This window comes from Scyliorhinus torazame, chromosome 20 (genome assembly GCF_047496885.1).
Source record: "Scyliorhinus torazame isolate Kashiwa2021f chromosome 20, sScyTor2.1, whole genome shotgun sequence".
Classification (NCBI taxonomy): domain Eukaryota; kingdom Metazoa; phylum Chordata; class Chondrichthyes; order Carcharhiniformes; family Scyliorhinidae; genus Scyliorhinus; species Scyliorhinus torazame.
In genome coordinates, this window is record NC_092726.1 from 14,711,721 (window position 1) to 14,735,031 (window position 23,311).

The 23,311-nt window shown below is 45.2% G+C and overlaps 1 protein-coding gene across 1 annotated transcript; it reads left to right on the forward strand.

Annotated features, from left to right (window-relative positions):
• The first annotated feature begins 184 nt into the window (after positions 1-184).
• On the forward strand, positions 185-18,444 carry myl7 (myosin, light chain 7, regulatory). Its single transcript, XM_072485742.1, has 7 exons — positions 185-247; positions 5,446-5,553; positions 12,589-12,664; positions 12,962-13,066; positions 13,767-13,845; positions 16,355-16,403; positions 17,643-18,444. The coding sequence occupies exons 1-7, from the start codon at positions 200-202 to the stop codon at positions 17,745-17,747; spliced, it is 570 nt and encodes a 189-aa protein (XP_072341843.1). The 5' UTR covers positions 185-199; the 3' UTR covers positions 17,748-18,444.
• Positions 18,445-23,311: the final 4,867 nt, after the last annotated feature.

Sequence of the window (23,311 nt, forward strand, 5' to 3'; positions counted from 1 at the left end):
TTCTGTTGGCTGAAAGGGTTAAATTGCTTTGGAATGTTCAGCCCTCTTTACACTATCTGGACTGCAGAGAAGGAATTTGTTTTATCACAATCCTGTGACACTTTGACACTGGCCGGCATATTTTCCATGTCAGGTTTATCCGTCAGTGCGTATCCATTTTTAGAATTAAAGGAGATAAAGAGAACTATATAGACTGGGCATGACCTGGTCAATTGACATTTGTATCCAACAGCAGGAACACAAAATGGTGAGTGATAAAATATTTTGTTGTACTCGATGCCTGTGTAAATCCATTGTTTTCTCAGTCTGGTACAAATTGTGACGGTCAAATAAAGTTACATCTTTTGAAAGAGATTACCAAGTATATTTCCCTTTCCTGATCATTTATTTCTGCTGCTTTTTGGGCTGGTGGGAATTTTCCACAACGGTGCAACTCTCACTCTTCAATTTTGATTAACTCAGCTTGATCTTCACTGAAGTATATCGGTTAAAAGCTGAAGACGCTGTAAGCAAAATTTAGCATCAGTGATGAGTTCTAAAGTTGTTCATATTTTTACAGTGTAGTACTGTATTGTTTGCCACTTGATTTAAATGCAATAAGGTATTTTTAATTGAAATGGTTTTAGAATGGCCTTTTATCACTTTAGACAATGTCATAAATTGTACAAGTAGTTTAAACAAAGTATTGGAACAGTGAGTTCACTGAGCATAATTACTCCAGAGGACCACTTGTTTAAAAAATAAAAAATAATAATCTTCTCATTTTGCACATGATTTAGTTTGGGTTTTTTCTGCCCCAGGATCAGCTGCCTGCTATATTGTTAAAGTATAACAATATTCACACTGAAGGATTATAAATTTTAACTTCATCAGTGCAAATCTAGTGATAAATATTTTTCCGTTAATTACCTGGAAATTTAATGAACTCTCTTTATATTATTTCAAATATTTACTGCAAACATCCCTTTGTGGTGGGTTCATTTGTCCATTGGAATGACAGAATTGTGTTTCACTGATCACAATTATTTAAAAAATTCATTTAGTGTACCCAATTTATTTTTTCCAATTAAGGGGCAATTTCGTGTGGCAAATCCACCTAGCCTGCACATTTTTGGGATGTAAGGGTGAAACCCACGCAAACACGGGGAGAATGTGCAAACTCCACACAGACAGTGACCCAGAGCTGGGATCGAACCTGGGACCTCGGCGCCGTGAAGCCGCAATGCTAACCCACTGCCCCACTGTGCTGCCCTCACTGATCACAATTAACAATCTGATCACTATTTAAAAAAAAAAACATTTTATTAAGGCATTTATAATTTTATAATAATAACAGTAAACAGTACAGATACAAATATAAACATAGTGCAAAGACCGCCTCCCTCCCTCACAAGTCCCACCTCCTCTAAACAATAATCTAACTCCCCCCACCTCTGCTGACAGTTAGTTTTCTCCAAAGAAGTCGACAAACGGCTGCCACCTCCGGATGAACCCTAGCATTGACCCTCTTAGGGCAAACTTTATTTTTTCAAGTCTGAGAAACCAAGCCATGCCACTAAGCCAGATCTCTGAATTCGGAGGCTTTGAGTCCCTCCACGCTAACAATATCCGTCTCCGGGCTAGCAAGGAGGCAAAGACCAAGACGTCAGCCTCTCTCTTCCCCTGGACTCCCGGATCTTCCGACACTCCGAAAATCGCCACCTCTGGACTCGGCACCACCCTTGTTTTTAACATCGTGGACATGACATCTGTAAAACCCTGCCAAAATCCCCTAAGCTTCGGACATGTCCAAACATATGGATATGGTTGCTGGCCCTCCCGCACATCTCATACACCTGTTCTCTATCTCAAAAAACTTGCTCATCCGGGCCACTGTCATGTGTGCCCAGTGAATGCCCTTAAACTGAAACAGGCTGAGCCTGGCACATGATGAGGACGTGTTGACTGCTTAACTCATCCGCCCAAAGACCTGCCTCTATCTCCTAGCTCATCTTCCCATTTGCACTTTAGCTCCTCTATCTGCATTTCCTCCGACTCCATGAGTTCTTTATAAATATACAAAACCTTCCCCTCGCCCACCCCCGTTCTGGAAACTACCCTGTCCTGTATCCCCCGTGGCGGTAGGAGCAGAGAGGTCGAAACCTGCCTTCGCAAAAAAATCCCGTACCTGCAGATATCTGAATCCATTTCCTGCTGGCAGTTCAAATTTATCCTCTAAATCCTTAAAACAGGAGAAGCTCCCATCTATAAATAGATCCCCCATCCTCTCAAACCCTGCTCTCTGCCATCTCCGAAACCCCCCATCCAACCTTCCCGGTACAAACCGATGGTTATTGCCGATTGGAGCCCAGACCGATGCTCCCTCCTCTCTCATGTGCTTCCTCCACTGCTCCCAGATTTTCAGGGCCGCCACCACCACCGGGCTTGTGGAGTATCGGGCCGACGAGAACAGCAGAGGTGCCGTTACCAATGCCCTCAAACTTGTGTCCTTGCATGACGCCGCCTCTACTCGCTCCCATACCGACCCCGCCCCCACTACCCACTTCCTAATCATGGCTATATTTGCTGCCCAGTATAGTTGCTAAAGTTCAGCAGCGCTAACCCACCCTCCCCCCAGCCACGCTTCAGCAACAGTTTCTTTACTCGCGGAGTTTTACCCGCTCACACAAAACCTGAAATTACCTTGTTTGCACGTTTGAAAAAGGACCTTGGGATAAAGATGGGGAGGCACTGAAAAACAAACACAAATCTCGGGAGGACAATCATTTTCACGGTCTGTACTCTCCCTGCCAGTGACAGCGGGAGCATGTCCCACGTTCGAACGTCCTCCTTCATCTGTTCTACTAGCCGGGTCAAATTTAGTTTATGCAACAGCCCCCACTCCCATGCCACCTGGATTCCCAAATAACGAAAGCTCCCTCCCACCACTCTAAACAGCAGCTCTCCCAATCTCCTCTCCTGCCCCCTTGCTTGGATCGTAAACATCTCGCTTTCCCCCATATTCAATTTGTACCCCGAAAACCGGCCAAATTCCCCTAAAATCCTCATACTCTCTCCTATCCCTCTAACGGGTCGGAAATATACAGGAGGAGGTCGTCGGCATATAGCGAGACCCTGTGTTCTACCCCCCCCTTCGGACTAACCCCTTCCAGTCCCTCGACACTCTCAGCGCCATCGCCAATGGCTCTATGGCCAAAGCGAACAGCAGTGGGGAGAGGATGCATCGCTGCCCAGTCCCCCAGTGCAATTTAAAATACTCCATTGTTCGGACACTCGCCATCGGTGCCTGGTACAACAACCAGACCCAATCAATTAAGCCCTGCCCAAACCCGAAATGCCCCAAAACCTCCCAAAAATAGTTCCATTCCACCCGGTCGAAGGCCTTTTCTGCGTCCAATCTGATCACTATTAACAATATATTGATAATGTGTTTTCCAGGCTTCTCAAATCTGCCAGAAACTGTGTCACCATCTTGTTTGTGTCAAGCTTCCCCAGTACACAGTATATCTTTAATTTTAATTTACTCTACATTTTTTTAATGCTCTCTTTTATTGCTTTGAGGCATTATTTAATGTCTCCACAGCCCCCAGTGGGTAGAGAGGATGAGATTTTCTGCCTTCAAATCTATTATTAAAAGTTCTATCATGCCTGAATTGACCCCATTCATCAAAATATTTGGTGATGTCAGTGAAGGGAAGTGGAAGCTGCACCGAATCCTTGTGGTGTCGAAATTATGTTAACAGCAGTGTGTGTGCCCCCTACAACCTTTCGAGATTATGGCACCCCTCTAATTCTGGCCTCTTGTGCATACCTGACTTAAAAAGCACCTCCATTGGTGGATGCCGTCAGCTGCCAGGGTCCTTCTGCACTGAGCCTTTTCACTTTTCTACTTATTCTTCTTTAAGATGCTTCTTTACTGTTTGGTCATCTATTCTAACATTCCCTTATGTGGCTCGGTGTCAAACGTCATATAATGCTCCGTTGAAGCATTGTGGGATATTTATCGAAATGTAGGGTGCTGTATGAATGCAATTGTGACAATAGTTTGGTCATCTAGAGAGTCACATTATTTGTATTTGTACAACAGATTGTAATACCTTTTTTACCTTAATAAACTGAAATATATATCTTATATGTTTTTAAGAATAAAAATGTGGTATTGGTTTGTCATAAAATGTTTGGAACTCGTCTTCTCTGCCTCTCATGGCTCTTGAGAATTTTGTCAGGTATAATGTTAACAGCATATTTCCACTCAGGAGGATGGAACATGGTTATCCATAAAAAAATTCATTTGGAAGTAAATCAATATCTACAAAATAATCAATGTCTGGGAATGAATATCAAATAGCAATCTCTTGCAGGGCTTTGGATGATATCAGGTTTGAGAATGTCATCATTTTTTCAATGCTGCTAAGATTGTTTGTTGTCTGATGTAATGCCGGTCATACCTGACAGACAGGATAAGTGTGGGTTGGCAGAGTTTTATGCATGGTAACAAAGACTAACAGTGAGTTACCGACACTGAGGTGCACATTGGTCGTGGAAAACTCCAGGTGTTCTGACACCGATCGGAAGTGAATGAAAGAAAGGAATGTTTGGTAATCATACCAAATTCTGTGAGCAGTTGACAGATTTCAGAGAGGTAAACAACATTTGAGGACACCTGAACAAACCCAGCAACTGGGCTACGGAATGATAGAGAAACTGTTCAAACAAGGAAAAGATGTTGGATGAGCTTTGTTGGTTCTGTTTAGATGCAAGTGTAGCGTAATGTACATTGGGACAGAAAACAACAAGTCGCATGCACAATGAAAGGATATTATTCATCTTATTGTGAAATTTGTCAGTCAATCTAAAGCTATGAACAACAATGCTCATTGAATGCAGTTGGCCTCCTGAGGGAATTTAACCATAAGTTGAAAAGGTTACTGTAACTTCATGAAGGCCACTGGTGAGGACAGATTTGGAATATTGTACAAGTTTTTTAATGCATTGGAAATGCCGAAGAACATGGTGGCATCTGTAATGCAAGTCAGGGGACGTTGGTGATGGTGGACAGCGAACCAAGGTTACATTGTGGAAAAGTGGAGGGATCGATGTTCTGTGGTTTGCTTTTTTTACAATATTTCTGCAGCTTTTTCTCAAGATTTTATTAGCTGAATAGTTTGCGGTCAAGTGAATTATATATGGGCAAAGAAGAGAGTTGGATTTTCTTGATCCAATTTTTGTTTAAATTCAGACAGCAGCAGATGGAACTGATCTTAATATTTTAGCTTTTTTCATAATATATTTAGATTTTTCTTCTCGCAAAACAATCAGCTCCTTTACAATTTTCACATTATTTCTTGACAAAGTGACTACAACAGGGTTGTCAAACTTCTGGGTTTGCAGCTTTATGGTGTGGACTGGCTCATGTCACATTGCATGTATTTTTTGTTATTTTAGGCAAGCAGGAAAGCAGCTCGAGGGAAAGCTTCATCCAAACAGAACCAAAGAAGCTCATCCAATGTCTTCTCCATGTTTGAACAATCCCAAATTCAGGAGTTCAAAGAGGTGAGGAGGTCATACAATGTTATATTATTATTTTGTGATCTTTTGATAAAGAGCCAGGAACTCCTTCGGCGATCACTTGCTAATGTGTTCTGTGGGTCCTTGAGTGGCGGATGAACCTGATCTGAGAGCCATATCTTTGTCCGCACACTTGGCAGGTATTTCCGAGAGGTGAGGTTGGTCCTTGGACCTTAGATCACTGGTATTCCTTTCTCAGGCTCCTTTTCTGGGCCTCCTTTTGATGTCAGGTGTTCTCAAAGTATTGTGTCCCTTCGATCAGGAGGTTGCTCCAGGTAGGTATCTTCAGAGCAAGGGTCTCCCAGGCATTGAGGTCCATGTTGCATTTCTTGAGGGTGTCTTTGAAGCACTACCTTTGTCCTCTTGTTCAGAGCCTTCCTTGAGCTGGGTGAAGAAGATTTGCTTTGGTAGTTGGGACTCTGATATCCTAAGCCCATGGCTGGCCCAGCGGAGTTGGTTTCGGATAATTGTGGCTTCGATGCCGGTGCTCTTAGTTCCTTCAATAAGGTTGATGTTAATACGCTTGTCCTCCCAGCTGATGTGGAGAATCCATCTCAGACAGTGTTGATGGTACCTCTCCAGGGCCTTGAGCTGGCATCTAGTCCAAGCCGTATAGAAAAGTTGGGAGGACGACTGCCTTGTACATGAGGATCTTGGTGTCAGCATGAATGTTGGGGTCATAAAAGACTCTTGACCTTAGAAGTCTGAGTGAGTCTCTCGTGGCTTTGGTAAGATGTTGGATCTCCGCATGAGAGTTTTTCCTTTGATCTTGATGGAGGCAGAAACCGGATCTCGCCCTGGGGCAGGTTTTTAAAGGACTTGAGTATTCTTGAGATTGAGGTTGAGACCAATTCTTCGGTATACTTTCGTGAAGGTGTCCAGCATGGCATGGAGATTCTCTTCTGGGTGAGTGGAGATGGCGATGTCATCTGCATACTTAAGTCACACGAGTGATGTCAGTATTGTTTTCTTCTTGGATTTCAACCGGTTGAGGTTGAAAGGTTTTCTGTCCATCCTGTACACAATGTCCACTCCACTGAGAAGCTTTTACTTGACAAGGTGAAGGATGGTGGCGATGAAGATGGAGAAAAGGGTGGGGGCAATGGCACATTCCAGCTTGACTACAGCCTTGACCTCAAAGATTTCTGTCTTATTTCTGTCAGTGAGGACTGTCGCTGACAACTTGTCGTGGAGAAGTCAGAGTATGTTGGTGAGTTTCTCTGGAGATCCAGTCTTTAACAGAGTCCTCCACGGCCCTTCTGGATTAACTGAGTCAAAAGCTTTGACAGATCAATGAACGCCATGTAGAGTGGTTGATGTTGTTCCTGGCATCTCTCTTGACGTTGTTGAGCAGTGAAAATCATGTCCGCTGGCCCATGGTTTGGTTGGACGCCTGACTGGCTTTACTGAAGGATTTCTTCAGAGACTGTGCGAAGACTGCTGCCGAGGGTTCGGGTGATGATCTTCATCGCGATGGAGAGTAGGACGATTCCTTGGAAGTTCCCACAGTCCACTTTGTCTCCTTTCTTGAAGGTGGTGATGATGATGGCATCCCTGAGGACGGGAAGAATTTTTTCTCTGTCCCAGATTTGGAGGAAGAGCAGATAATGGATGATCTTTCCTCCTCCAAGTTTGAAAATCTCTGCTGGGATCCCATCCACGTTTTTCCATTATTCACATGTTTAATGGCGACTTCAACTTCATCCACGCTTGGTGGGAGTCGAGGATCATCTTTGCTGGCAGATTTCTTCAACTACGTCCTCATCTATGGCTGTATCATGGTTTCGGAGTTGTTTCACATGTTCTCTCTATCGAAGGCTGATGTTTTGTCTGTCTCTGAAGAGGGTTCCATGCTCACTCCATACCAGTTTGAAACCTAGGGTGTTGGGTTCATATATTGCCTTGGTGGCACTGAAGAAGCCCCGGGTTTGTGCTCGTCAGTGAGGAATTTCAGCTTCATAGCTTTCTCAGTCCACCATTGGTTCTTGATTTTCCTGGTTCTTCTTTGTACCTCTGCCTTGGCTGATTAATGAGCTCTCCTCTTTGCCTTGCTGGTTCTGTTGTTTTGTCAGGTGCAGTGAGCTTTCTTCCTTGTTGATGAGCTCTTGGATGGTGTGGTCATTCCCATTGAACCAATCTTGGTGTTTCATAGAATCAGAGAACTGGCCTTGTAACCAATGATTTCTTCACAACCCGTGATCATGGCTGTCTTCAGCTTTTTTCTGTTTTCCCGTACTCCATTAGAATGAACGCTTTGGAGATTTCAGAGAAAATATTGTTGGAAGTTCACGAGCAGGCTTGGCTCTTGAAGCCACTCAATGTTGATCATTTTTCTGGACTGTTTCTTCATCCTCCAGTGCTTCTGGTGGAGTTTGATGGATGTAGAGGAGTGGATGAGCTGGTGGTCATTGTAGCAATCATCTGCACTGGTCATCGCTTTGGTAATGAGGGCATCCTTTTTGTCTCGAGATCAGACAATGATGAAATCATGCATGACTCCAGGAAGTCTTGAACTTGCTCTTTTGGCAGAACAGTGTGTTAGTGATATCAAGCTTGTGATTTGCACATTTGGTGAGCAGGAGAACCCTGTTGGAATTGGAGTTCCCAGCTCCTTCCTTTCTGATGGTTCCTTTCCAGAATTGGGAGTCCTTTCCCACCCTGGCGTTGACATCCCCAAGGAGGCTGATCTTATCTTCCTTATGTTGGATCGTATGGTGTCCAGGGTGGAGTAGAAGCCTTCTTTGGACTCATCATTGGCATCATGGGTTGGGGTGCAGGCACTCATGACCGTTGCCTGCTTGTTGTAGACCAAGGGTAATGGGGAGCTTGTTGATACCGACCGGGAGCTCTGAGAGTCAGTTGGTGAGTTCATTCTTGATAGCAAATCCAATTCCATGCGTCCTGGGATGATCCTTGGGATTCCCTCTCCAGAAGAAGTTGTAACCACTGCTATCTTCCCTCAACTGCCCTTTGCCTACTCTTGCAGAGCAGCAACATCAATGCTAACTTGCCTGCGTTCACGGGCAACAAGGGCAGTTCTCCATTCTGACCGATTGGTTTGCTCACTATCCATGAGGGTTCATCGATTCCAGATTCCGAAATTGAGTTTAATTTTGATTTTCTGACTGCAGGTGGATGAGGAGTTCAAAGAGGTAAGAAATCTGTGCACTGTTATATTATTATTTCATTAGTAAAGAGCCAGGAACTAATTGTATGTGAATATATATCCCAGAATACCATATTCACGGCTGCACTGCAGTCATGTGCCAAGTAACAGTATATCATTCGACCAGCCACTTTGAGAGCAACAAGAAATAAGCTCAATGAAGCTGCAGCATTTTGAGTCTAAAGTAGCATTATTTCTAACTTATAGGAATCAGAAGACATAATGTATACTTAGCTAAAAGTTTGGGTTTTTCAAATTTCCCTCAATCTTTCTGGGGGGTTTTCTTGCTCTTTTATTGACACCCACTTTGTATATCTTAATGTTTACATCCAATTTATGCTCAAGAAACCAAAATGAAATAATGTTTGCCGTCTGTATTAACAACCGTTAAATGAGGCAGCACGGTGGCACAGTGGTTAGCATTGCTGCCTCACAGCTCCAGGGCCCCAGTTCAATTCCGGCCTTGGGTGACTGTCACAGTACAAAGATATGCAGATTAGGTGGATTGGCCATGCTGAATTGTTCCTTTAAAAAAAAACAACCATTAAACTGATTATGGTTAATTTTGACTTCAGACAACACAACATTGGTTCAGACACCCATTAAACACCTTTGCCAATCTTTATTCTCAGTGAAGTTAGAAGATATGTTTAACAGGTGTTCAAGCAAAAGTCATGTGCTTTGCACTTTTGTCAGAAATCAAAATTGCCTCAGCCCAGTCTTAAAATTAATTTTTGGCAGTTTAGACAAAAATACAGGAACATTCAAATGGCTATCACACTATTGCTTCATTTGAAACGCACAAGAGACATGTGCTTTAGCTCCAATTAGCTTGTTTAAAATTGGGGAGAAATCAACTTAATGGGAGATGATCAGCACAAAAATAAAGATTTGAATGTACTTAGGATGTACTTAGCACAGTGGTTAGCACTGTTCCTTCACAGCGCCAGGAATCCGGGTTCAATTCTCGGCTTGTCTGTGGGAGTCTGCGTTCTCCCCATGTCTGCGTGGGTTTCCTTCGGGTGCTCCGGTTTCCTGCCACAAGTCCCGAAAGATGGGCTTGTTAGGTGAATTCCCTAACAGGCGCCATAGTGTGGCGACTAGGGCATTTTCACAGTAACTTCAATGCAGTGTTAATGTAAGCCTATTTGTGACAATAATATTGATTATTATTCTTTTTGTTGCAGTGTATGCAGGGAGGGAAGGGTTTATTTCCTGCTGCCGTGGTTGGTTTGTGCATTTCTGGTTCTGTTTATGTTGCAAATGCCTTCAATAAACAGTTTTTTCAACCAAAAAAATTATATATCAGGGTGCAATTGCACTCAGATTACTAAATTGTGGTTGCCGTAAGACAGGTAGGACACAACAGCTGTTGAGAAATATACAGGAGAGCAACCTGAATGATTGAGATGATAGAGTAATAGCATTTATGAAAATTGGGAATGTTCTCACAAAGCATATATTTATAGAACATCCTAAGGTGCTTTGTGTTGATAGAGTCCAAGGCAGGTGACAAAGTCATAACCAATACTCAGAGCTTTTCTTGACTGTGAGAACTTAATGACATGGTTAGTCCTCCAGCTTTTTTATCACACAGCCAGCGTCCCAGCTGTCCACTATTTTTCTGTGATCAAGTACTTATGCCATAAACAGGGGCTGTTTAGTACAGGGCTAAATCGCTGGCTTTGAAAGCAGACCAAGGCAGGCCAGCAGCACGGTTCAATTCCCGTAACAGCCTCCCCGAACAGGCGCCGGAATGTGGCGACTAGGGGCTTTTCACAGTAACTTCATTGACGCCTACTTGTGACAATAAGCGATTTTCGTTCATTTCATTTCATTTGCCTGTGTATCTTACCAATATAATGAACATACCAAAAACATTTCAAAGAAGCATTATAGACCAAAATATGATATTGAGCCATGTGAGGAAATTGAAGGTCAGATGACCAAAAGCTTAATGAAGGAGGTGTGGGCCTAGGAAGGGTGCTCTTTCGGAGGGTCGGGTCAGACTCAATGGGTTGAATGGTCTCCTCCTGCACTGTGGTGACCTATGAGCACAGCCCAGCAGCCCTCCATTGTCAGCAGCACAAATGGAAGTGGCCTGTCAAAACCCAAGAGAGAGGCTTTGAATTGCTGAGGAACCCAGACCACCGATGAATGAGGGGAGGATGGGGATCTCAGAGCGAGGGTGACTGGCTGGTGGTGACCATCTGGGGCCGAGGGGGTTGGAAAAAGGGAGGGGTTGGTTTTCAGCAGGCCCCCCTCCCTATCTTTACTGACGCTGGATCCCTCAATCAGGCACTTGAGTGACAGTGAACAAGGGACCCAACTGGAAGGCTGCAAGCAAATCAACAGGGTTTCCTGTCGGTCCCCAATGGCAAATGCTGGATTTTGATTTGGGTTTATTGTCATGTGGACCGAGGTACAGTGAAAAGTATTGTTCTGTGTACAGTACAGGCAGATTGTTCCAGACATGAAAAACATAGGACATACAAAAAATAATGCTGTGCAGATGAGTCCCTTAAGTGGGGATTCATTCCCCACTCGGGGGGGGGGGGGGGGGGGGGGGGTGTCTCAATAAGCATCCATGAGCTGTCTCTCCCTGGAATTAATTGGGTGGAAGTGAGGAGATGGCGGGTACTTACCCTGCACCCTGCTGTTTGATCAAATCCCACCTCCAAACTTGTTTCCATGATCTTCTGAAGGGCGTCCCCCTCTCCCCGATCTCTTCAGCCTCCCTGCGATCTTTCCTCCTCTTCGGAATGCTTCCTAGCTGTGGCCTACTGCTGCAGGCCTATTCACCTTATTGCCTCTCAACTTGGCATGATAATGATCCTTCCACAGGTTCACCGACGGAAACCTTGTTATGAGACCTTGTTGGGAAATGGATCAAAAATAGTAACAAGGCGCTGAATGACTTTGGGACCACTAAACTGTCTACTGTCCCAATAATCCTCATCTCTCTGTAAATATTGGAGCCATTATTTCAGTGAGCGGTAGGCAAATGGTATGGGATATGGTGAAAGTAATTACCATTGATGTGGTAAAATGCACATTAAATACATTTCCTTCAGAAAACAGCACTTTGGGGTACAATATTTGATTAATTTGCGACATGACATGTGATAAGTGCAGCATGCCTGGCACCAAATGGTGTCTCCACCAGTGGAATCTTATGTCTGGCTCGAGTCTGCAGTCAACAAATCCATTACTATTGTATTGTGCACTATTGGGACCCGACAAGTAACCTTGGGCGTTCGCTGCTCCAGGATTCCCACCCTGATGTATCCATATCTGCCTCCTGTTCCCTCTGGTTTCTAACTGTAGCCTCTGGCCAGCATGATTTTCATGTCCAGGCAGCTACTTGCTGCCGACATCCTGGCTGTTTTGGTCAGGAGGTTGACAAACAGCATGCAAATGACTTCTTATCTGCGGGTGACAGCAGGCAGAAATGGCCAATTTTCATAATCAGATTTTACCTACATATACCTTGGGGGCTTCCTCAAACAAAATGGACAGTAGACGTGCTTTCTTCCCTGGTTGACATCTGCTGAAAATTGACTGGGAATTAAAACTGGGTCCATAATTTCACACAATGAGCTCAGCAGGGGTGAAGCCGGAAGTTACGAGGGCGAAGATTACTCACAATGGAAGAGTTTGGACTCGCTGTTTTATCAGCAGAGTAAGGATGAACTGCATTTACAGAAGAATTAATTTTGGAGGCACATACGCACACAAGAGTAACACGAATCCTCTGCAGTGTAGACTGCATTGGAAAGGTAATCTGATGAGTGGTGAAGAACACCAAATCAGCTCGTGCAATTAATGATTAAAACTCTGTCATGGATTTACAGGCATTCGGTTGCATTGATCAGAACCGTGATGGAATAATTAGTAAACAGGACCTGAAGGAGACCTTTGTGCAGCTGGGTGAGTAAACAGGTCTGTTAATTCTTGCTGGTAGTTTCCAGACATTCACAATCCGTATAATTTCAGTATTAAAGCATTTACTGAGATCAGCTATGCCTGGCATTTAACCGTAGGATCGGAAAGGCTGCCTTTGGAAAGGAATGTTAGAATTGGTCTGTGGTACTTGTATGACTGGTGTTAACTGGTTTCTGCCTCCATAGACCAATTAGATTGCTCAAGGAAGACACTCAGCCATTTAAAAAATATATAGAAATAGGGAGATTATATGAATATTAATCTGTACAAATATATTTGTAGGTAAATTGAATACGAAGGATGAAGAATTGGAGGAAATGTTGAAAGAGGGGAAGGGGCCCATGAATTTCACTGTGTTCCTCAGTCTCTTTGGAGAAAAACTGAATGGTAAGAACATGGCAACAATCTTACAACGGCTGGTCATTCATCGACCTTATTTACATAGTTAATGGATCCCAATTCTCAGAACTGCCTTCCTCTTGTAATAGTGGAAAGATTTCTTACTGCTTGTTTTGTATCCGCTTTACACAGTGGTGATGGTTGCTGTGCTGTCATGAGGTCCATAGTTGGGGTAGGTGCTCTTGCCTCTGAGTCTGAAGTCGTGGGTTTGAGTCCCAGTACAGGCACTTGATAACAAAATCTAGGCTGACACTCAAATGCAGTCCTGAGGGAACTGCACTTTTCGATGTGTCATCATTCGGATGAGATATTAAATCAAGGTCCGTGCTCTCTCAGGTGGACATAAAAGATTCCATGGCATCATTTTGAATAAGAGCAGGAGAGTTCTCACCTGTGATGCGACCAATATTTGCCCCTCAACCAGCATCACTGAGACAGATAACCTGGTCATTATTACATGATGGTTTGTGGGATCATGCTGTGTGCATATTGGCTGCCAAATTTCCCACATTGCATTGCAGTGACTACACATCAAAAGCACTTCATTGGCTGTAAAATATTTTGGGCACATCCTTTGGTGTGCAGATGCAAGTTTTTATTTTTCAATCAATACTTACAACAGAGGTGCTAATAAGATCTGTTGCGAGCCAGAGCAATCAATTTGCAGCTTATTTTATCTCTACTGCAGGATCCGACCCAGAAGAAACCATTTTGAACGCCTTCAAATTGTTTGATCCCCAAGGAACAGGGCATGTCAACAAGGATGAGTGAGTAACAAAGCCATTGAAACAGCAAGCCAAGAAAACCTTTCAGGAGGATAAGCAGCTGATAGCTGCTCCCAAAATAGCGTGTGAATTAGCTTTATATAGGACATTTACTGATAGTGTGTTCTTAATCCAAACATCATAGTTGCTTCTTTCTCTTGGTTGTCTTACACCTTCCCATTCTTCAGCTGAAGGAACTGACTCGTGCAGAGACATGGCCCCAACAGGGTTCATGATTACACTTGCTGTGTCGCGGTTTGGGATGCAGGTGCTTTGAAGCATGGTCGCATAGTAGTAATATTAGTGATAATTCAGACATCTGCACTGATTATCTCGAGATCTGAGATCCATCACGACAGTTGGGGAATTTAACTTCAGTGAACTTATTTTAAAAATTGGAAATAAAACCTCATCATCAGTATTGATTGTTAACATGGGTCGGGGAGGGCAAGGTGTCGGAAATACACCAGGAGTTGAAAGAAGAGGGGGAAGCGCTGGAAGAAGAGTTGAAGGGTAAATGGGAGGAGGAGCTGGGGGAGGAGATCGAGGAAGGTCTGTGGGCTGATGCCCTAGGTAGGGTTAATTCCTCCTCCTCGTGTGCCAGGCTCAGCCTGATACAATTTAAGGTGGTCCACAGAGCGCACTTGACGGGAGCGAGGTTGAGTAGGTTCTTTGGGGTAGAGGACAGATGTGGAAGGTGCTCAGGGAGCCCGGCGAACCATGTCCATAGGTTTTGGTCATGCCCGGCACTGGAGGGGTTCTGGAGAGGAGTGGCGGGAGCAATATCTCAGGTGGTGAAAGTCCGGGTCAAGCCAAGCTGGGGGCTAGCAATATTTGGAGTAGTGGACGAACCGGGAGTGCAGGAGGCGAAAGAGGCCGGCATTCTGGCCTTTGCGTCCCTCGTAGCCCGGCGAAGGATCTTGCTAATGTGGAAGGAGGCGAAGTCCCCCAGCCTGGAGGCCTGGATAAATGATATGGCTGGGTTCATAAAGTTGGAGAGGATTAAGTTCGCCTTGAGAGGGTCTGCGCAGGGGTTCTACAGGCGGTGGCAACCGTTCCTAGACTATCTCGCGGAGCATTAGAGGAAGGTCAGTCAGCAGCAGCAACAACCTTGGGGGGGGCGGGGAACAGACGACGTCCTGGGAGGGGGGGGAGGGAGGGGGGAGGGGGAAAGGGGGGACTGCCTGGGAGGGTGGATGAGCAAGAGATAACATGAAGGGTTGGGGAAACTGGCACGTACGGGTGAGGGCCAGTGTACAAAGCTGTGTAAATATATCATTCTGCCATGTATATAATCTTGCTCTGCGTGATTTCTCGTTTTTTTTTGTTATGGGGGGTGGGGGGGGGGGGGGGGTTATTGTTTGTAAGGGAGAAAAATTGTGTTAAAAAACTTTAATAAATATATATTTTTTATAAAGTATTGTTTGTTAACAGGATCCACGCTGGTTGGTGAAGTAAAAACTAAAACACAGGACCTTTCCTTGCTGAGCGAGTTTATTCACTTTGTTCAGTATCAATAGTCCTCACCCTCACCCAGTGTTTCAGCTATCTCCAATATATGTATATATATTATTATGGGCCAGAGTTTAGAGAACCCCAAAGTATATCATGGAGTTCACCTGACCCATAACTTTAAATAGATTTTGGTTATGGGAAGCACAAGGGCCCACTTTACAGGTGTGATGCAACAGAGAGCTAAAATATGTTTAAAACAAAACAATGTTTATTCTATGAATCCAGTTAACATTTTATAAACACACAGTAAACAGCTTTATCAACTACCAATCCTGACCACCCCCCAAAAGATACAGTACTATATAGATAGCCCTTGATGACTTTCTAAACAACATCCAGAAGTTAAACCCTTTTAAAATAAAGACAGCAGGTTTACATTCTCTACAGAAACAGGTATTACTTTGAAATCATCAAGTGATCTTTAGATTTCAGAGACAGATCATAACATCGTCTTTCTGAGAATGCAGCTCTCCAATTCTGAAAACGAAACCAAAAACACACTGCAGCTGCCAGCTCAAAAACAAAAGAACAGACAGCTCAGCTCCACCCACACACTGACATCACTGCAGCTATTTGATAAACACCCATTTCTTAAAGGTACATCCACCTGACAATATATATATGTTCAAATATCCATTACCTGTTTCCCTTAACTATGTAATTGACATTAAAAAACATTCACACTGCAATTGGGAAGGCATTGTCATTGATGACTATGCAACTACAAGATGCAACTACAAGATTGTCCTAAAAACCCAAATGATGCACTTTACTGAAGGTATGGAAGGTGCTATTTAAATACTAGTTATTTCTTTGTTCACCAACAGAAGATAAAGTTCAGGCTGATTGAATTTAGTGCAGTTTAACTAATTATGGATTCACTGAAGATCAGTCCATACTGTCCAGTCCAATCCATTTCTGATTCAATTTGGCAAAAACATTAAAATCCTGCTCAGCCGCACTTTAACAGGTTGTATATTTTTTATTGCTTTCATAGATTTAAGACACTACTGATGTCACAGGCTGATAAATTCAGTGCCGAGGAGGTAAGGTTTTGCTCTGAAAAAACTATATTGTGGTGGGATTGCTAATATTCAACAAATTTTGCTAGTGCACTGAAGTGGAACCAGACCAAACCTGTAGCAGTTGAATCTGGGGTGGAACTAAACACCAGGGATTATGCCCAGAGAATATTAACCATGGGGCTGCAAAGTAAGGCTGTATCCAAGATGATTGATGGCTTTACTGAGTAAAGTTCACTCCTGGGGAACTGAGTTCTCTGAAATTAGTTTAATTGACCATTTGCAGTGACTGACCACTCACCTGGTGGAACTATGCCCAGCAATCCTGTTTGGTGCTCAGCACAGGAATGATGAACCATCAATGGGTGTTTCACCTGTGGGAAATGACTTTGATAGAATGCAAAAGCGAGATCAGAGTGTTAAACTTGTGTAGAACACTGGTTCAACCTCAACTGAACTATCAGGTTCTGGTCACCACACTTCAGGACAGATGTGAAGGTATTAGAGAGAGTGCAGAAAAGATTCACAAAATAGCTCCAGGAATGAGGGACTTCAGCGACGTGGATAGATGAGCATGGTTGGGACTGTTTTCCTTGGAGAAGAGGTTGAGCGGAGATTTGAGAGGATCATGAGGGACGGAGGAAAGAGGGAACAACTTCCCATTTTTGGCAAACTCGAGAATTCAGGTAATTGGCAAAAGAAGCAATGAAGACATGAGGAAAAGCGTTCTCATGCAGCTAGTAGATGGGATCTGGAATGCACTGCCATAGAGTGTGCACAACTGACGTATTTAAGAGGGAACTGGATTATTATCAGAAAAGGAAAAATGTGCAGGCTTCTGGGAAGTAGAAGAGGGTGTGGCAGGAGGTAAATTGTTCTTTCAGAGGGCGAGCGCAGAAATGATGGGCCAAACAGCCTCCTTCTGTGCTGTAACCGTTCTGTGATTCTGGGTGGTTCTCTATGAGCTGAAATGTCAGTGAGGACCGACCTTCCAATGGATGGCCCTCACCTAGTGAGGAATGAACCTTCAATGTTAGGGTTTTTAGTTGGCAATTTAGAATTTATTGATATGGAAAGAAACTAAGGGAGTGGGTTGGAACATGCAGAGCATGGTGGGACTGTTGTTTATTCATTCTGTATCATCAAAACAAATATAATGCAGTAAAGGGCTTGAAAAACTGAACAAATCCTTTTCAAATAAAAGTGTGCGACCATATCAGCTTGAATAATATCTCTGTCCCTGTTGTCCCTTTCTACCCACAGGTGCAGCAGATGTTTGCTGTGACTCCTATTGATGTTGCAGGAAACATTGACTATAAGTCTCTCTGTTACATCATCACACATGGCGATGAGAAGGAAGAGGCATAATTTGAAAGCAGTTTGAAAGCAGGGATTTGCTGTTATCAATTAAAACATCAGAGATAATGATTGTATGATTCAGCATTAAATTAAACATGGCTTCTCTCTGTGGACAACTTATCCTTCGATGTCAGCTAATTACGACTGCTTATGTCCGATTGCCAAGCTCTGTTTTCCAGGTATGGCCCCCATTATTCATTTTGTTCATGCTATTTTGCCTCCTTCCCTCTTCTCCTGAAGATGTTGTCTCCTCACTGGAATGTGCTTCATTGAGTCAATATTTCTGGGTTTTGTCCATGATTCCTGTGTCAGCTGAGATTGAAGCTGCTGACTGGATATTCTGTAACTGAGGAGTGATCCTATTCACACACATGCACACTTCATTGGAAGACACTGGAAAGTATTGAGGAGCAGAACCCTATCTGATCTTTCCTTTCTCAACTTTACAATGAATTCAGCAGAGGCAGCTATTGAAGTCTTCAAACACTATGTCACTCAATGACTATACCGTTCGGCAAGCAAATATATCTTTTTTGATGGCTTAATCGTGATCAGACAGTCTTACCTCAGTGACAACTTCCACTTGTTTTGCAGTTTCAGGTCCCTCATGCTGTTTCTCCGCTTCTATTTATTAAGCGGCGTGGTATTACTGTAATTCCAAAGAGATTCAGCAATAAAGTCAACTCATCTCAGCATCTTCTCTCCAGTTAACGGGGTTGTCTCCGTGTGTGCAAATGCTTTTTGTTGTTGACTTAGACAACCAACTCTCAGAGGAATGCTCAATGGTATCTTTATTATGCAGAATGGTATTGTTACCCCACCCTGGGCAAGTGCGCTGTCAATTCCAGCCCCGGAGTCACAAGTGAATTCACCAATAATTCTTATTAAAATACCCAGTCTTTGGCATTTGGCTGCCTAATAATTACAGTTACCAGGTTTGTAAGTTGAAACACAATTGCTGTTTATGTAATAAAAGCAAATTACTGCGGATGCTGGAATCTGAAACCAAAAGTGAAAATGCTGGAAACTCCATGCTTTATACCAGGTAATATCATGAAATATGCAGTAAATATAACTGGATAACAACAGGCTAAGACCTACTACCCCCTTTAGCTATCCCACCCTCTATCCACACACACAAGACAAAAACAGAGGAGTGGAAAGGGGTTAAAATAAAAGGATGAAGGTCAGGGTCTTTGCTTCAAAGAGTGGTTCTTTCACACGCTTTCCTCACAGCACGCTGGTTGACCAAAGCCTCTGGTTTACAGCTGGTGATGGTCTTCTTTGCAGAGTCAGTCATTCCAGACTTGCTGGAGAGAGAATCAGCCCCCACAGTAGCCTTCCGTAGAGGTTTAGTGAGACCTTTTTTTGGAGGCAGTTAGATCCCTCCATCCAGGTTGCAAAGTTAAAAGTAAACCAAACTGGAATCTGTGAAAACATTCCAGTGGGATCAGATCCAATAACCACCTGTTACCGGGCAGAGCACAGCCTTTTGGGCCAATTCATTGGCCACTAGTCAAATCAATCAAACCAAGTCATCACTGACACCCAACAATCTGCAATCACCTGTCTAACACAGCACAGAGTTTTGGATTCTGCTGTTTGAATTAAAAGCACAGGCTATTGCTTCCTTCTGCTTGAATTAAAGGCATGGGCTGCCTTAAAGACACATGTCCATAAATCATCCATTGATCAAAAATGTAACGGCAAAAATAAAAGAAAGGAGAAATAAGGGAAGAAACAGGGACAAACAGGAAGAACCCTTACAGCATGAAATTCCACCATTGAAATTTCACCAAGCTGAATGTGGGAGTAGACTGCTGCGCCAGTTATTGGGAAGACGATGCTCTGTTTGTGCTTGGATAATTTGCATAGCCCCTTCAGGTTTTACCAGTATAACATTTTTTACCTACCAAGCGAAGCATGTTATATACATATACTGCTGAATTTACAAAGCACACCTGCCGGGCATGTTATTGAATCTCAACATTTTTGGGCTTGTGTCAGCCTTCTGCAAACCTTTGGGTCAGTTGGCATGTATATCCAAGCCTACCAGGTTACCCGGGCAGCTGGATTTGCTGGCCTTCCCCAGATCCAGGGGGTGATCAATGGAATGCATGCCCCTTGTGTGACATCCCTGGACCGGTTCATCAGGGGGATGAATGTGCAGTTGGTGTGCGACCCCTAGCTGCACAAAATGCACTTCTGTGCCCGATACCCAGGCTGCGTGCACATCGTTTACATGTTGGTACACTCTGAGGTTCCTGGCACCTTTGAGGTGCTCCCTCGGGTGAGGGGTAAGCTCTTGGGTGACAAAGGTTACCTGCTAAAGTCATGGTTGATGCCACCTGTGCAGAGGCCCCAGATTGATGTGTATAATGACGCTCATGCAGCAACAGCAGCGTCATTGACCGGTGCAGCGGCATCCTAAAGTTGTGCTTCCAATGCCTGAACCGCTCTGGTGGGCTCTCCAATATAGCCCCAGGAAGGTCTCAGGCATCATGTTGGCCTGTGGGCCCAGCACAACATTGCGCAGCAGAGGGGCAACATGCTAGAGGAGGGCTTATTTGATGAGGAGGGTGTCCAGGACAATCCGGGAGTGGAGCCCGAGCTGGCAGGGCAGAACACTCAACATGTGATCCAGGGGCGAAACACAAGGGTCAACCTCATCACCTCCTGATTTTCCAACTAAAAGGCCTGGCCACCAGCAACTCCAGCACCATGTCCCATTTCTCCATGCTCCCTTCCACTACAAAATGAAACTCCCTTTCCAATAACTGCTCACCCCTTTCTTCAGTGCTTCACTCCACCTTCCCTCTCCCTAAATCCTTCACACTACCTTCCCCCTCCCTCAGTCCATTACTCCTAATTCGCCCTAGCTTTCCACTCCTTTCCGCTCCCTCCTCCGAATATCCTCCCAGCATCACCACAAGGTGCTTGTCCTGGGTTGGCAGTGTCAGTGGGTCTTGTCCACGGGATGGAGGATGATGACGGCTCACCGTGAGATGACCTCGTGCTCCTCATTGTTTGACAAAGTCTGGCTTCTGCATTTAGGAACAGGTGCAGGTTAGGTGGATTGGCCATGCGGAATTGCCCTTAGTGTGCAAAGGGTTAGGTGGGGTTACGGGGATAGGGTGGAGGTGTAGGCTTAAGTAGGGTGTTCTTTCCAAGGGCCGAATGGCCTCCTTCTGCACTGTAAATTCTATGATTCCACTGACCACCCAGGTGATTCCTGCATGTTTGCTGGCCAATCCAACTCACGGACCCATTCATTCTTTGGTGGGGGAGGGGAGGGAGGGGGGGGGGGGGTTGCAGGTAGCACTCCGGGAGATGGTGAAGGGTTCAGGCTGACTCACTGGGGATGGTGGCATGCAAGGCAGGCTCACTTCTGGCCTCATTCCCTGCCACTTCTCGCTGAGGTTGACACCATGTGGGACGTTCATCTGTCTTGGGAGCCCTGCGCCAGCTGGCTGCTCCCACCTCTATTCCCACCTCCACCCAGCACATCATCTACACCCTAGCCCAGCCAATCCCTAACACCCATTCGGCAGAGGTTAGAGGCAGGTCGGACTGTTGTTGCAAAAGTGTTTAATGGAGTGTACATTATTGTGCTCTAACCCCTAACTCTCACATGCCACACCCATGTCAACTCAAGTGTTATCTAACTTTCTATCTTACGTGGTCTACTACTCCTTCTCAGTGTAACCCGATCAGAAGTAGAGTTGGCCTGTGGCGCCCTCTACCCTCTGGAGGGCTTGGGCCTGGATGGGCCAGGCTGACTTTCGGGTGTCACAGGAGAGCATTTGCCGCTCTGTTCTGCTGGCTGTCCATCTCACGGTGTCAGGTGGGGTGGGGGAAGGTTTTGTAAGGACTGAGGTGTACCAGCACCTCCCTGCAGTGGGCATTGGCATGAGCCCCATCACTTCCTCCTCCCTTGGGGTGCTCGATGGCCCCCGGGCTACTCAATGGGACAACGGTGGGGTCTGAATGAGCTCCGGATGCTCCACAGTCACCTGGTGCTGCCAGTCCTCATTTGAGTCATGATCTCAGTGCCCTCAGCCATGACCCTTTGTGAATGGACCAAGCTCTGAAGTGCCACAGCAATGTCCATGTGGGTTCGGGTCATGCTGCCTCTGACTGGACTCCCCAGTCTTGCGCCTCAGCCATCGATCGCATAATGTGCAACAAGCCTTGAACATCTTGGCCCATGGCTCTGACTTCTTGTTCCAGGCCTTCCACTGTGGACGCCCCCGGTTCAGTGTTCACCTGGGTACTGCGCATTGTCAGAAATATCTCCTGCACCTGAAGGCGGTGGTACTCCTTCAGCTGTACATGCAGGTGCTGGAAGGTTGCTAACACCCCCTCCTGTAAATCCTGGTTGATGTCGACACCTCTACCAGTGATGGGATCATACTTTCCACTCTCAAGTACAGTACCTGTACAATAATGCACTGTAATTTGTACTGTGTACAAGTTTTACATTGTTGTTGCTTTCTTGTGTTGTCAAACCATTTCTGCAGTAAAATTCTGAATTGACTCAAAACCATAAGGCGCGATCTACCAGCCGCGTTGCATCCGAAAGGCAGTGTGGCGCGGCCGGTAGATGGCTCTTTGGGAGACAACCAGCTCGCCATTCCTCTTGCAAGACATTGCGATCTGAATCTCAACCACTGTGGACAGGATCACTATTTTGCGATTCTGGCAGTGTCAAGGTGCCAAGCTGGCATTTTCCCCACAATGGGGATCGGGTGTGAGTAGGTGTGGTGGGGTGCAGGAAGGTTTCCAGGACCCCCTTATAGGTGAGTTGGGGCTTTGGGGGAATATCAGGGAGATCGGGACACCATTGAGGAGTTCAGGTGAGTTCCTCAGTGCAGGAAACAGGACCAAGTGCAGCCTCATGGGGTGTCCTCCGCTAAGGCCCCAAGCAGAACCAGAGTCCCAGTAGATAGCATGGCGTTTCTCGGCGCTGCCCCTAGCCCTTCGCTTGAACACGAGCACCTTAGGCACTGCCACCTTGGCATTGCCAAGATGCCCAGGTGGCACTGCCAGGATGCCCAGTCAAAGTTTGGGGCCTGAGGGGTGGGCATGCCCATGAAAGGAGGGTGGAGGGGGTATGAAGGGTGGAGGCAGTGCGGGTATGAAGGGGTCTCCAGAAGGTTTCGGGGGCGGTGAAGGTTGGGGGTCCTGGCAATGGGGTGGGAGCCCTAAAGGGGGAGCCCTCAGCAACCCCATAACTGGGTGTCATCATTTGGGGGTGGGGGGTACTGCCCATGTGTTTGTGTGTGTTGAGGGTTGTGGGAGTGAGACCCACGCAGACACGGGGAGAATCTGCAAACTCCACACGGACAGTGATCCGGGGCCAGGATCGAACCCGAGTCCTCTGCGCCGTGAGGCAGCAGTGTTATATGGAAATAATTCTAAGTGTGGCCCATCCTGGAGCAAAATGCCCCAGGAACCAGAAAAGTGTGGTTGGATAGTGTTGGGAACTCGCCGACACAGCCGGGAAAAACTCCGACCAACACCCGCCACAAAGGACACTTAGAAACTTTTTCGTTCGATCGGGCCCGAGCAGG